Genomic DNA, 15,684 nt, shown 5'->3' on the forward strand with positions numbered 1-15,684 from the left:
GAGCTTTTTTGAAATGTATTTACTTTGTTATGTTTTTTATAAATACAAGGAAAGAAAATCCAGATTTGTTAACTCTAACTACTCTATTTTATGGATTTTTGTAGACGCGCAATATGTTAACGCACAGATACGCTACGCATACGCGGCGCCTCTTATGGAAGCACCACGGAAGCACTGATTTCATAAAAACCTAGCGGTCAAATGGCTCCGTTTTAGTTGATAAAATTTGAATTTTTTCAAGTTCTTTCCCCCGATTTAAACATCAAGATATGAATAGATTTCGCCCAAACTTCTCAAGGGGCTGTGGATTTACCCGATGTTTACGTAATGTAAGGTATAAAAACGAGAACTGCCGCATTCTCCTGTGAGCTTCGATCAAAGTGCAAAATGTGACCACTTTAAACTTCAACGGCCTTTATTTCAATGTTCATTTTCTCGGTAAAATGACGATTTAGGTACACGATAACTCAATAAATACAGCATCTATAGGTAAGCAAATATGATCATCGACTTAAGAAACGGTTTTCTCATTTTTTTATATTTTTGTCTATTTCCGATTTTGGGCATCATTTTGTGCAAATAGGCGTTTGTGAATTTTAAAAAGTTCATTTTGATGCCTTATATGGTCAATATCTCAAAAAATAAGGCCAATATCAAAAAACTAAACAAACCGTTTATGGAATGGTGTCTCAAGTTTAAGAAAAAAACAAAACAAAATTTTTTGGAAAGAGTGTTTTTTTGTTATGATGTACCGAACAACAATTGCCAAAAACTCACGTTTTTGTGATTTTCTTCATCATTGTTGTTTTTACACCAAATCTGTATTTATATTAAGATTCATTGAACAGATGTATTGCCTTTATAAAAATGTATACTTTTATATGTCTTGCGTGAATAATTACAAAGTTATGGCACTTTTACTACATGCATGTCTGAGAGTACACAGCTGCCTTAACATGCAGTTCTATGGGAGGACATAAAGTCATAATTCTTGAAATTATGACTTTATGTCGAACTTTGCTCTGTTTACCTACAAACACAACAAATTTGGCTGATTCCATTTTAGGTGCAAGTTGTGACATGTGTAAACATTACAAATATGCCAAAAAATCAGGTTTGAAAAAAATTAACCAAATTCATATTATAAGATCGTACAGTATGACTGTAATGTGCCCTCAGGACCTATTTCTGGGAGAAAATGTGTGCATTGAGTGATTTGCCATATGTTTTGACTCAATGGATAAGCAGGGTATGGATAAAATAGCAAATCTAGTGCTCTACCACATACTCATGACCCAGTGCCTTGGTTAGGGAGTGGAGTATTCAGAAATAGTTTGGTGGGTTGGGGGGGGGGGCTTGAAAATATGTAGGGGTCATAACATTTTTAGGAGTTCTGAATAGGGGGATTAAAAGTTTTAGCAACATTAGTCAAATATTCCCAGTAAAACCAGAACAAACTATATACTCATCCCCCGGAACTCGCCCCATCATATTAATGCTTCTGTCGCCACTGATTCCAATCATAAATGGATTGTGGTTTATTAATACTGGGTTGCATAAACACACTTATGAGCTACTTTACAAAATGATAAAACATTTCCACAATTACACATATTTTATATGAAATAGGGTCAAAATAGTTTGGACCTAATATGAGGGGTGAGCAAAGTTTTGGGTTCACGAGATGGGGGTTAAAAGCCCCCCAGAAAAGTATTTCCGAACACCCTTTAGGGGCTGTGTAATAATTATGAGCCCTGGTGGGAGATGGCAAGAAATTTTGGCGATCAAAAAAAAAGGGGGGGGCAAGCAAATTTTGGCAAGCCGAGAGGGAGGGGCAAGCAAATTTTGGCACACATTCATGGTTTTTTTTAAATAAAATGCTCAGAAAAGGCTTACGAAATAAGAACGGAATTAAACACTTTTAAAAATATGCAAATTGTCCTGCTCGCTGCGCTCGCAACACATAACTAGACCATTTAAGGTTTGTAAATTGGATTAAAAAATTTGACATGTGCGATGGAGGGGGGTTGGCAAAAAGCTATTTTTTGCGAGTCAATTGGAAATTTGATCCCCCATAGGCTCATAATTATTGTACAGTCCCTTAGAGCATAGGTTAAATACACTGTGTGCCACGTCATCATGATTATGTTGGAAGCACTTTGACACCAATTACATTGTATTCAATTTTTTTTGCATGGCTGGTTTCATATTTGTATCGCCAGACTGTTCGAATCCAAAATGGCGTCAAGTTCAGTTTTTCTATCAATGATTTCCGGATCATCCTTCACTAACATTTTACTTCTGTGTGTTATATTAGTTACTGTGTTCTTCTTTCTTTCCAAAAAGAGCAACTTACCGCCAGGACCATGGACTCCAATTCCTTACATTGGCTTTGCTCCCAACATCGCTTACGCGCTCTACAAAGGCAAACCACTCTACAAGTTTTTCATAAAGCTTAGTAACAAACATGGACCAGTATTTTCGTTCACAGCACTTGGGATGCCTATCGTAGTTCTGAATGAATACCAAGCAATACGTGAGGCTTTGAAAGATACAAAACTGAGTGATAGAGGCGAAAATGAAATGCAAGCCAAGATCTTCAGCAGATCTAGTAAGTAGTGGACATTAATGTAATTATCAAGTTGATTACCAGTGAAACCATCCTAAGCCATAATGACAATTATTTCGTATGTCATTATATGTAAGGGAGTGTTCAGAAATACTCTGATGGGGGAGGGGCTGGAAAATATGTAGGGGGGTCATAAAATTTTAGGAGCTCTGAATAGGGGGTGGGGCGTAAAAAGTTTTGGGTGTATGAACAGGGGGGTTCAAAAGTTTTTTGGCACGTGGAGGGGAGTGTAAACATTTTATCGCGCGCTGCGCACGCAAATGATCCAATAAAACCAAACAAAAGTACACCTGATCAGGTGCTTTATGTATTTTGATAAGTCAGATAATTTTGATAATAGTCAGAGATGTATAATTATGAAGTGTTAAAAATTCTATAATTTAATTTTGAGGTTTGTGTCAGTTCCTTCTGGTCTGCTCTTTTAATCACTAAAAAGCTGCAATATCTTTGCTCTTTTTAGTGTTGATAATTTTTACAATAATGTTTCATGTGGTACAGATTATTAATATATTATCACGGATATATGCAACTAAATCATGTTGCAGTACAATTATAGGCAGAGGAAGCTTGGAGAACCGGGGTACACGCCCTCCCCCCTATTTTTTTCCATGGGGACATCCCCCTAAAAATCCAATCCAAAAATAAAGGAATAATTGCCACGTGCATGCAACTTTAGGCCCAAATAGGGTAAAATTGCAAAATTTTGCGCTTCGCGATAACGCGAACTGGCCCATCAAAATAGCAAAATACACCACTGGCCATTTCGGCTGTAGCAGGGGGCTCTCCTGACAAAAAATGAAAGAAAGAAGTGCCCCTCTGACAAAAAATGAAAGAGAAAATCTTAGTGTTGTCAAGTTATCTTATCTCTATGGTTAAATGACTGTTTGAAGATATCATTGAAATACATAATAATTGACATTAAATGTTCTAATACAATGCAAAGTTCATCAATTTAATCTAACCATGAAGATAGCTTCTGGTGTCTGGGAAGTTCATACATGCATTTTGCACTTGTGTGAACTTGGTTGTGGTGGTGGACTTCCCACATGGTAAAAATTTGATTTCGACTTCTGTGTAGTTTTTAATGGGAAGTGGGAAAATCGCGTCCATATGAAAAAGTTTGGCTACAAAATGATTCTCTTATAAATGCATCTACGCACAGTTACCACCTGATTGGTTTTTGTCAAAACTCAAAATGTTCCCTTCATCCAATCAGAAAAGTTTTTATATCAAACGAAAGCTAACACTTCCCGCTAAAAACACTGTGGAAAATCTGTCGAAAACGGCCTATTCAAGCACACATTTTGACCAAGATGTAGGTTTTAAAAGTCAAAACATAGTGTTCCTTACAATATTTTTCAAATTTCATGTGATTAAAAAAAGAGCACACTTATATTGTCCATATAGGCCTACTCATATCATTGAGCAATGGCTAATTCTCTTTAAATTGTAAATCTTGTGCAAAAAGTTGACTTTGCTAAAGAGCGCTTACAAATTGATACGAAAAAATGCCAAATTTTAACGAGCCAAAACTCAGAAACGACAAGGAGTTGAGACCTACCGTTTGAAATGTGTTCAGTTGACCCATAAGGCATTCAGTTGATATGTGTGATTTAAAACAAAATCTGATGGGGTGATCAGCCAACCCATTGGTTTTGTTGAGATTGAATGACCCTTACGTGAAATATATACAGTTTTTTATACATAAAAGCTTACTGACATCATGACATGTACCTGACACTTTACAGATTACTTTGCAGGCCCCTAATGTTCAAGTGCTGATATGAAATTATAAAATATTGCACTAAGTTTCCCAATTAATTTATTTGGAAACTCAGAAATACTCTAATGCAATAAAAAATTAAATACTACCATGTATGTGTGCACAATTAACGTTATTTTGACTCTGCTACAATTCAATAAAGCAGTGCATATGGACAATTTTTCTAACTGAATTTGTTACACACACTTTGGGACATTACATTTTCTCAGAACAAAATGTAGAACAACAAGGCAGGTTTTTTTCTCCACCAAATCAGTAAATGTACGTAATCACTATTTTTGCATTTTCAGTTTCTGACATTATTTCACCTGACAATTTAAAAACAAAATACCTCATAACATAGGAAAAAATAATGTGCTAAGACCAGAGAGTAAAAGCCCTGCTGCTTTATGAGATTTGGGGTTGTTTTTTGCTCTATGCATGTGAAATTGGCCATCTTTAGGCAAAATGCAAATTGATTTTGACCCATTCAAAACCAACGAACCAAGCAAAAAAGAATGTCTAATTTGTAAAATTGTTTGTGATTGTGCTATCATTGAAATATTTTTCTTGTTGGCATGTCGGAAAAAAGTTATCGACATGTCGATAAAAGTACGCATATGACTCGGTCGAGAATGTCAATGAAGGTAAATAAACAATCGTATAGCCTATACCACAGTAAAAACCAAAGTAAATGCGTATTCTACGCATTATCTTCTTTATCGCGTCGTATGCATGGTATGCGGCTAGCTGAAAAACAGCAAGTAAATAGCTCAATCTGTCTAGGGTTGCCAAATACATTCAGACCAAAACGCGGCTCAAATATCCAAAAGTCGCCCAATCTCTCTTAACCATTAGGAAACTACCAGTTTAGTTGCAAGAGCCAATGATGAAAAAGTGGCTGAATTTTTTTTTCTCAATCATTGTTTTCCATGGGACAGGAAATTGTCAAAAAGTCGAGGGGGAAATCTTCAAAAACTGGCTTACCACATTGCGAATTGCAACCCTGAAATTGTCAGCTGAAGTCTGAAATTGGTTGCACCGTATCCCATAAATAAAATGCGAATCTAGACTGAAACTGGTGCCCGGGCATAGAGAGTTTTTTTCATTTGTCTCTATTTATTAGAAAACATGGCGTTTTGCTTATTCGTGGTAGGGGTTAGTTACTACACTAACATTCTGAAACTGCAAGAAAAAGAACATGCGTGGGGAATAGTGTGGTTTGGTAATGACCGATCTCTGAGTGCCTCTTTAATCACTTTGAATGGTACGCAACGTCGTTTTCATCATTATCGTCATCATCATCAATCTTCGTTATTGTCATCATCATTATTTTTATCATCATTCGCCACTGCTATAGAACGGTGTTGACTGTTTGACATGGTGTAGTGGCAGTCATTAAAGGGAGAGGGTAACGAGATTGTGAATCTTAAAAAATTTTCTTATTCTGTCTATGTTTTTTCAATTGTTTATAGTGAACAAATTGGATGACATGGGACCATACCGGATTTTCGCTCTAGCATGCTTCCGTCAATTTGGAGTCGGTACATCTCGGTTTGAGGAGCCCATCAGTAAAGAAAGCTCATATCTGGTCGAGGAATTAGCCAACCTTAAAGGCCAAGCTGTTGACCTTACTTGCCATTTAAATAATGTTGTATCAAACATCATCTCTAAAGTCGTTTTTGGAACCCGATTTGAATTTACTGACGAGCGCATTCATCGGCTTACTAGTCTTTTGAATCGTCTAGCTCAACTGCTTGGAGCAGGTGCCTTGGAAATATTTGTCCCAATCAATATCCCAAGTAGAGCAAAGCAAGAATTACTGATAGTTACTGATGAGCTGCATGAATTCATAAACTGCATGATTGAAAGTCATCGCAAAGACTTTGACCCAAAAAACTTGAATGACGTAATTGATATATGGTTGAATGAAATACGACTTCACAAATCAGATGATCCTAATTCTTTCCGAAACCCAGATAATATGGCCGGACTAATATTGGCTGTTTTCTTTGCGGGAACTGATACAGCTTCAAATACACTTCGATGGGGCAGTCAATACCTTGTCCGATACCCCAATGTGCAGGATCGCATACATCACGAAATCGATACGGTAGTCGGTCGTAACCGGTTACCAAAGTTGGCCGATAAACCGAATCTCCCTTACACACAAGCCTTTATCACGGAGCTTCATCGAATCGTTTCACTGGCACCGCTGTCTTCATTTCATGTAGCAGCGGACACGACAACTTTCCGAGGCTATACCATCCCGAAGAATAGCTTGGTGATACCTAACTTGTACGCAGTGATGCAAAGTCCTGAGTTGTGGGGCGATCCAGAAAATTTTAGACCAGAACGTTTCTTGGATGATGGCGGTAACTTTCATGAACCGAACGAAGTGATTCCCTTTGGAATAGGTAGGTAACTTTAGATTAAAGCCAAAAAGGCCGAGCATTCACATCCTGTACGTTATACACTTAAAACGTGAGAGGTACAGATCATTGAAACTCAGTATTAGTGTTCAGTTGTGTACTCAATTGTGTTGCTTTGAAGTCCCATTCAGTGATACCAGCGTACAAAGTTTAAAAAATTAAACTTGTTTATACGGTTTGAAAGTGACGGATAATTCATTCAAATCGTCATTTGGTATTTTGAATTGAAAAATTGGGCAAAAAAACCCCGAAGAAAACAGCACTTTTGACGAAGTTAAAGCCCCATTCAAATACATGTAGCTAATTTATATACCAGTATACTGTCAGCATATAAATTATAGATTCATGTAAGTGCATTATTTTGTGTTCAATACAATGCTTTTGGCTGAACCACTAGCAGGTTATATTAGCACATCTATGACAATGACAAAGGTAACAAAATCTGAATTTTGATGAAGTTTACGATCGCCCAGTAAAAGAGAAGGGTATGTATAGTTACAAATTTCACCGGATACCACGAAGGGACCTTCGGGCAAAATGAGTTATCGAGGTCAAAGTTTATACAAGGGGGGGGGGTAATTTTTTTTAATGCTTTAAGGCCTAACCGATGTAGTCATCCGCCTGTAGATTCCAGAGGGAGGTTGTTTTTAAACGGGAAATCTGCAGGACATCAAATAAATATAATAAAGCTACAGCGATGTGTTAAAAAATTGACTTCATTTATACGCGGTGTTCACACGCAGAGATTGTCCATTAAAATCTATGTGATACTTTCCGTATAAAAAATGACATTGCAAGTTCACATTTTGGACACCAACGTCGTATAAAACGCACGTGTTTCGTATAAATATGCTGATTTTACGACATGTCGAAGCTCATGCAACGCGCCTAATTTTCAGCACAAAAAAGTCTCATTTTGAAATAGTGTCATGATATATGGTTGTAGTATAGTCCTTAATCTAACAAAATATATGTTTTTGAGCAACTATAATATTAGCGGAGCACAAAAGGACAATTAAGTTTAAACAGCATGTTAGTTAACCTTGGTTTTTGGTCAAAATCAAAAGCATGCTGTATTGAATTATTGAGACTCGGTAATTTTCAACCACATATTAGCTGATATTATAGTCTTTTTTCTAGCCGCCTTGTCCTCCTTCGTGACGAATGAGCACAATCCTCTTTGGAACCGAGACTAGCAATATTTAACAACGTTTTCAACGTCTTATAAACGCACCGGCCAGTGTACGTGCTACGCACCACGTATGTCGTGACTTCTCTCTAGTCCAAAGGTTCTTTAGTCCGAAGGGTCGCTAGTCCGAAAACCAAATTAAGTTAGCTAATCCGAAGCTTCTCTAGTCCAAATATAGAATAAGGGTTTGTTTTAGGGTTATGGTTAGGGTTTAAGGTTAGGGTTATGGTTAGGTAGCGAACCCTCGGACTAGAGAACTCGATATATGGACTAGCGAGCCTTTTTCAGAATTCTGACTAGCGAAAAAAATTGACCCTTTAGAGGTCAACGCTTAACATTTGACCTTTTTGGTAATAACTCAAGAACAGTGCATCCTAGATAGGTAAAACTATACATTTTCTGAATCCCTATGACAAGAGGAATACATTAGTAATCTTTTTGACACAATTGATAAAGTTTGAAATTTGAACTCATGTAATGACCTTTCCCCCTCCCCTGGGACAATATTTTGTTTTGGGACCAACAAAATATGTGTACTAGGGACTTTGTGGATTACGAAGAAATAGGTTAGAAAAATACATCATCTGGGTTGGGTCCATGGGAATAATAACTGGGTATCGACTAATTGGCCATGGATCACCAAGATGCCAAATTAATGAGATCTGGGTAAAATAGGGCAAAGGGGGGGGTATTCCACTGATACGTGTTTCAAGACTACATAAGAGATCAAATGGGCGAAGGGAAATACACAGGCATGGACTTGCTAGACATTCAAAACGCTTTTGACAGTGTCAACCATGAGATCCTTTGTAAGAAGTCAAAAGCACTTGGGGTTAAATCCACTGCCTGGTTTGATTCATATTTGTCTCAGAGATCCCAAGTTGTTAATGTAAACGTATATTAGTACCACTTAACATAAATGTACGAATAACATTATTTTGTCTCCATAAGTATCTATCCAGTATATTTTGATAATTAGTTTGACAGTTATTAAGTATAAATTATGTGTAATAATACGCTCCACCTGTGAAATGGGCTCATTGTAGTTTGACTGTTACGAAAGTTTTGTCGCCATTTTATTAGGCTGCGTTTAAATGCCATAATTGGAGTATGCATATTATGACATGTGTACGTAAATATATCATCATATTCGTAATTCAATTATTCTATACGACTTGATTTGAGGAAAATACGACCAAAAAAAGGTGACATTTCTTTAGTTATTTTGTATTCCATGATAAAATATATTTTTGTCCTTTCTGTTGTAGGACGCCGGGGTTGCCTCGGTGAAGCTCTCGCGAGACAAGAACTCTTCATCTTCTTTACCCATCTTCTACATCAGTTCAAATTTGAGAAGACATCTGAGGACGCACCGATGCCTACCTTGAAACCAATCGAAGGGCTTGTCCTACATCCAGAACCGTACAAACTGAGAGTCACAAAACGCGACTAAATCTGTTATCCTCTTGTTTGGTGTTCAATTTTGGTAATATATTATCCAGCAAATCAGATTTGCTTTTCTGTAATGATATACATGTATATAGCCAGCAGAAACATAGACATACATATATATCATACACAAAATACTCAAGACTGTAGTCTCTCTCGTCTCAAGCTAGTTGAGAGTAACGCCAAGTTGGATATTGCAGTTGTAGAATCTAATCAGTACGTTACGCGGTTGTGTCGCCAGCGTACAGCCAGTATTCGTGTGTGTATGCGCCCGAGGGATTACATAAGGGACCGGCGGTTGATAGCGGTTGAACCGTGTTCCATTGTTTAGAACAATAGAAACCGGCTCCAACCGGACGGAACCGAGCAAAACCGGCGGGCACCCAGCGGTTGAGTTTTGAAGCCGTTCCTGACACGTGAAATTCGAATCTGCCACTGCGAAACCCAACACGGCGTTACTCTCAACTTGAGATGAATCCCAGAATCCCTAATAACTGTCCCAGAATCACTAATAACATGGTTCCTCCAGATCTAAAAAATATTAAAGCCATAATATGTGATTTGCTCCACAGCGACGCCCTCAAATTCTCGAATTTCTATTTGTGATTGTGATGCCCAGTGGTGTACTAAAACACCACAACCTGAAGTGCTTTAATTACAGTAAGATTTATGTTTTATACAGTCATGGACAAAAGTTTGGAATATTTTTATTTTTGTGCATAGCCCTGTTTTCAAGTGCAGATTTCTTACCAGCAATGACCCGTCAACCATGCAAAATGGATCACGGGTGTCTGGCAATGTCTTAGGTACCATTCCATATCACCCATTACATAATGTAGCACAATGGTTTCTTATGCCTGACCAATGATCCATCGGGTATCCATCGGGTATTCTTTTCGCAGTTATTTCAGCGATGTGAATCATAAGGTTACATTGGCTTTGCATTATCGTGTGAAGAAACCTGCTTTACTTTGTTGCATCTGGCTGTTGTATACGATATTTCTGGTGCGAGTTGATCGCAGAATAATACGCCCGTGTCATTGACTTACGTATTCGCGGCTACAAGCAGAAGGATATTGGTGCCGCTTTAGGAATTACACAAGGCGCAGTTTCTAAAATTTTGAAGATACGTCGAGAGACCGGAACTGCTACACCTAGACAAAGGTCAGCTCGGCCCCGAAAGACAACCGCCAGGGACGACCGATCTCTCCCGAGACTTTGGCGGAATGGCCGCAGGAAGCCTGCATCTCGGCTACGAACAGAATGGATGAGGTCCATAAACGCGTTTGTTACAAGGAAACTTATGAACAAAATAGACTGGTTAGTGCAGGTTTTCGCGCAAGATGACCAATAAGAAAGCCGATACTTCCGCAAAGACATCGGCATGCGCGCTTGCGTTGGTCACAGAGACACAGGGATTTGACAGTAGGCCACTGGCGTATTATATCTTCAGTGACGAGGCCCGGTTCCTCCTTTGCAGACAAGATGGTTGATTTAAGGTCCGAAGACAGGTTGGTCAAGCCTGCTTGAGAATTGTATACTACCTAGAGTACAGGGAGGTGGTGATGGAATCACAGTATGGGGAGCATTTCACAGTAGTTTAAAATCACACTTCAACATGCTAGAAGGACACTTAAACAAGGACCAATTGTGATGTGCCCTGAGTAATTTAATTTGAAGATTTATCTTTGTTTACAAAGTTACATGAGTGATGACATTTTGGGGGAATTCCCCTCTCAAATTGAGCAAAACAAGTTGAATCATATCTAACTTGGAATATTTGGAAATCCCCTGAGGTTGTAAAGGGAAAGTGATGTAATGGAATTCCCCTAAGGAAGTGATGTAATGAGAAAGGTTAATGTTATAAGTAAGACTTGGGAATTTCCCAGATTGAGCATAGTGTGAAGGTAGTAAATGGCCCATAATAGAATGGGGTTTTTCCCATGCTTGATATATTAGAAAATGTAAACACAATTATTGACACAGTTGATAGTGTTGATCTGGGCTAGCTAGCTAAAATGCTTACAGTCTAATTCCTTCAAAGAAAGGAAATTGCAAACCAGAAATATTTTATGTAGTCAAAGTACTACTATTTGCCAGTGTTGTCGGAGAAGATCTAGAAGACGTCAAAGAACGTACTTCTTCCAAGAAAGGAATATATATTCTTCTGTCGACTTGCTGAAGTCTGGTATTTTGATTCAACGCAACTGTCAATATAAGTGGGGACAACTGCATCGCAGTCCTGCTTCCTGAAGATATTGTGTGAAAGGTGGAAATAGCACCAAGTTTGGAGAAAGCAGTGCAAGGAGTAAAGAGATTTGGAGAACTGCGCAAGGAGTTTAGTATTGGAGAACGGCGCAAGGAGTTTAGTATAGGAGAACTGCGCAAGGAGTTATAAACGTGTTTGGAGAACACAATTTTTGTATAAGGATTTTATACGCAAGGATTTATAAATGCAAGTGCACAATGGACGTCGCTGATTTTCGCAGGACAAGTGAATAAGGATATATTACATCAGTCGTCCAGAACATTGCAAGAACTTTATGATCACCAAGAAGAAGAATGCTGGGTAAGTACTAGATAGATAAAGAGTGATTATATTTGATTATTGTGTATGTGCATTGTTGTCATATATTGTACCAATAATAACGTGCTTTCAATTAAAGACTTAGGTTTTGTTAGCTTAATCAAACAGTGTATTTGTGTTGTGCATTCGTGTGAATTTGGGTAAAAGGTGATTTTGGCCTTGAGTCAAGTACGACTCGTAACACAATACCTACATGTTCTTGATACAGTTATGATTCTGTTTGCAAGAAGAGATTTCATGAACAATTTCGTGATCCAAGATGACAATGCTACGAAAATGAGAATGGAGAACACCTGGACTGGCCGGCTTTACGCCCAGATATGTACCATATCGAAAACTTATGGGCAGAAGTATCCCGCAGGCTAGGTAACATGGACAACAACCAATCACCTGCAGGAACTTTGATAGTTGTTCGATGTATATAGAATTGGCTTCATTATTAAGAAAATGCAAACTATAGATGGCGCTATTTATCATAAATCAGATTTCTTAATTTGCAAGGGGTAGGTAATCAATACTGCCATTTAAACAGATGGAATAGGTGAAACAAGCAACAAAGAAATTTTATAAACATATTTCATCAAAAAAATAAAAGGAATTATTTTTATTAAAAGCCTACAAGAGTAATTTCCAGTATCTAAATAGCGCCACCAATTTTGTCATAAATAGATACATTTTATATCCGAAAAAGCTTTAAAAATGCTGTGAAAGTGAATAATGTTGTAAATAAGGGGAAATTAAAGTTGAAAATGACTCAAAAGCATCTGTATACATTAGTATGATACAGCTGTAAGCTGTTTAAGCCTAAAAATTGTGTTGTACATGATGTCTTGTTTGAAAAACTAATAAATGATCACATCAAACAACTGTGTTGACACGCCCTTATTGCTTGCTGGCGAGATATTCCACAAGGTAACTTGTCAAACCTGGTCGAGAGAATGCCACGTACGTGACCTTGAGCTGGCAAGGGGTGGACTTATCTGAACATGTCACAGTGCGAGTTTAAGTTTTTGTTTAAACAAAAGTTTGCTAGTGTCTTTAATCTCATTTCGTGAACCGCCAAAAAGCAATAGCTTATTGAAATATGGTGGTGCAACAATCATCAGGTCAAAAGGACAAGAGAAATTTTGGCAGGTCAAAAGGGGGGAAAGAGATTTTTGGCACAGGAAAACGTTAGGAACACGTTCAAATATGCAAAATTTAAAGATTTTAATTTGGGTTAACAAAATACTTAATACATTTGTAAAGGAGTGAAGCTTTTTGTCACGAAAAAGTGAGGGGGCAAAGGTTTTTTGGCACGTCAAAGAAGGGGCATATATTCATTTTGAGAACTGCTTACCACCCCGTTTACACATAATTATTGTACAACCCCTAAGCAAACACACCGTTTGGTTTAAAGGTTTAAATGTAATATACAATGTAAATAATATAAAATAAATAAATACATGTAATATAAACATATAATGTATAAAAATGTTTTAATAATATTCATAAAACATTTTTGAAAATGCGATGCAAAACATTCTAACAGAATGTTTGCCTAAAATAGTTTACACGTTTTAAAAACGTATTCATGATCTTCATAATAACCCGACATTTAAATGTTATTGAAACTTTTGAATAAATGTTTAAGAGCATTTTTGTGTTTGCTCTGTACGTTTATTGTTAAGTAGGCTTAATGAACATTTTGATACAATAAGAAAGTAAACTAAAGTAGAACAAGACATGATTAAATAATAATACAAAATAATTATTACCAAGTTTACTCAAACAAAATATGATATATTATATTTAAAAAAAGGAAAACTGTTAGTGGTCCTTTAAAAAGTTCTTTTATCCCGCTAAATGTGCCCTCCGGACCTATTTCTGGAAAAAATGTATAAGCATGTATGAATCAGTGTTGTTAATTTACCGGTAAATTACGGTAAGTTACCGGTAAAAAGTAAAATAAGTAAATTATAAAAGAGCTAAAATGACCAATAAAAATTCATAAATATGAAGAGCAACACAGATACTTGAACACAGTCCTGTTTTGTAGAATATACCTCTCCAGATGAAAATCGGCTGTATAAATAAAGCAGAAAGAAGTAGTGAACCAAAAGTCATGTAATATTTACGTGTTTTCATGTTTCCTTTAATAAACAAGACACAGACTGTAGACCACAAAAATACAGCACTAATTTATCCGGGGGCACTCCAACTTTGGAGGTGACGCGTATGTAGGGCTGTTAAGACCCCCTTTTTCAGCATCGCTCTCACCCAAAGACCCCATATTTTTTACGAACACATGCTCTGTCACCCGAAGACCCCTATTTTTCCATTTGATCTGTCACCCAAAGACCCTTACAAGTTCAATTTGAACAGCAATTTTCATTTATCACTGATTTTGTTACTTATTTTGAAAAAACCAAAGAAATTTGAACCCATTTAGAACTAGAAATTCGCTTTTCGAGGTTTCTGTGGCACTGTTTTGGTTCTCACCCAAAGATTCCATTTAAAAAAAAGTTCATGTTCTCACCCAATGACCCCATATTTTTTACATTTTGCTCTCACCGAATGCCAAAAATCATGCTCTCACCCAATGACCCCATATTTTTTACATTAATTGCTCTCACCGAATGCCCCTTAGTGCGAAAGTGCCAGCCCTACACCTATATCCGTTTCAAATTGAAGTGCCCCCCCCCCGGGTAATTTATTGGAACTAAACAAATCGTCGCCAGAGTGCTACACTATCGTAAGTGACATTTTTGGCCAAAATGAGATTTTGACGAATTATGGAAGGCTATATAAAAGCACACATTTTAACCTAGGTTTTAAGTTCCAAATTTGCTTAATTATTTTTTAATTAATAAAATAAAATATCGTAAGTGCAATGCAATTTTAAATAATGCATGCAAGACTATCGTATGTGCCACTTACGATAGTCTTGCACGCTAATTCTGTTTTCATTTTTCTGCAAGACCATCGTATGTGCCACATACGCTACTTTATTGGGCCTAAACAACAAAATCATGGAATGCTACACCATCGTAAGTGCAAAACAGTCTCTAACACATCACTGGCTGTGACGCTGACGGCTGTATGCGTTGTCATCATGCTGGCTAAGTTCATAGCTCCCGTGACTGGTAATAGAGACGATAAATCCGGTGTTTTTAGTTTTAGATTCATTAATAAATCTTGAGAGATAACATTACGGGAAAAGGTTTCTTGCTGTTGTAAATATTATGTGCCAAAATAAATTAACACTTGTTAAGAAACATAAAATGATAAAATATTGGATATTTGAGCCGATATTACGTATATCCTAATTTAGCAATGAATGCTACACTATCGTATGTGGCACATACGATAGTGTTGCACTCTACACTTATTTCTATTTGAGTGCAACACTATCGTATGTGGCACATACGATAGTGTTGCACTCTACACTCATTTCAATTTGAGTGTAACACTATCGTATGTGGCACTTACGACATCTAAATCCCCGGGTCTAAATCAGTAAATATTTCATCGATTTATTAACTTTAACACCATTTATATAGTTTATATTATCAAAATCAAATTGCTTTACATTCCCATGTCATTTTATGGCTACTTGGAAACAAATGGCTACGCTAAACACAAAAATGCTCCTCC

General features: G+C 37.1%; 1 protein-coding gene across 1 annotated transcript; it reads left to right on the forward strand.

Moving 5' to 3' along the window:
* The first annotated feature begins 2,224 nt into the window (after positions 1–2,224).
* LOC140137684 (cytochrome P450 2A9-like) lies at positions 2,225–9,560 on the forward strand. The gene is made up of 3 exons (XM_072159439.1): positions 2,225–2,611; positions 5,867–6,808; positions 9,281–9,560. Exons 1-3 carry the CDS (start codon positions 2,239–2,241, stop codon positions 9,463–9,465), a joined length of 1,500 nt encoding a protein of 499 aa, XP_072015540.1. The 5' UTR covers positions 2,225–2,238; the 3' UTR covers positions 9,466–9,560.
* The last annotated feature ends 6,124 nt before the right edge of the window (positions 9,561–15,684 follow it).

Source organism: Amphiura filiformis, chromosome 17, assembly GCF_039555335.1.
Source record: "Amphiura filiformis chromosome 17, Afil_fr2py, whole genome shotgun sequence".
NCBI classification, from domain to species: Eukaryota; Metazoa; Echinodermata; class Ophiuroidea; order Amphilepidida; family Amphiuridae; genus Amphiura; species Amphiura filiformis.

Bases quoted from the DNA above. Each gene is read 5' to 3' on its own strand.
- LOC140137684 (XM_072159439.1), top strand. From the start codon at position 2,239: ATGGCGTCAAGTTCAGTTTTTCTATCAATGATTTCCGGATCATCCTTC. The intron at 2,612-5,866 runs GTAAGTAGTGGA...AATTGTTTATAG, and splicing joins CAAGATCTTCAGCAGATCTA to TGAACAAATTGGATGACATG. The intron at 6,809-9,280 runs GTAGGTAACTTT...TTTCTGTTGTAG, and splicing joins AGTGATTCCCTTTGGAATAG to GACGCCGGGGTTGCCTCGGT.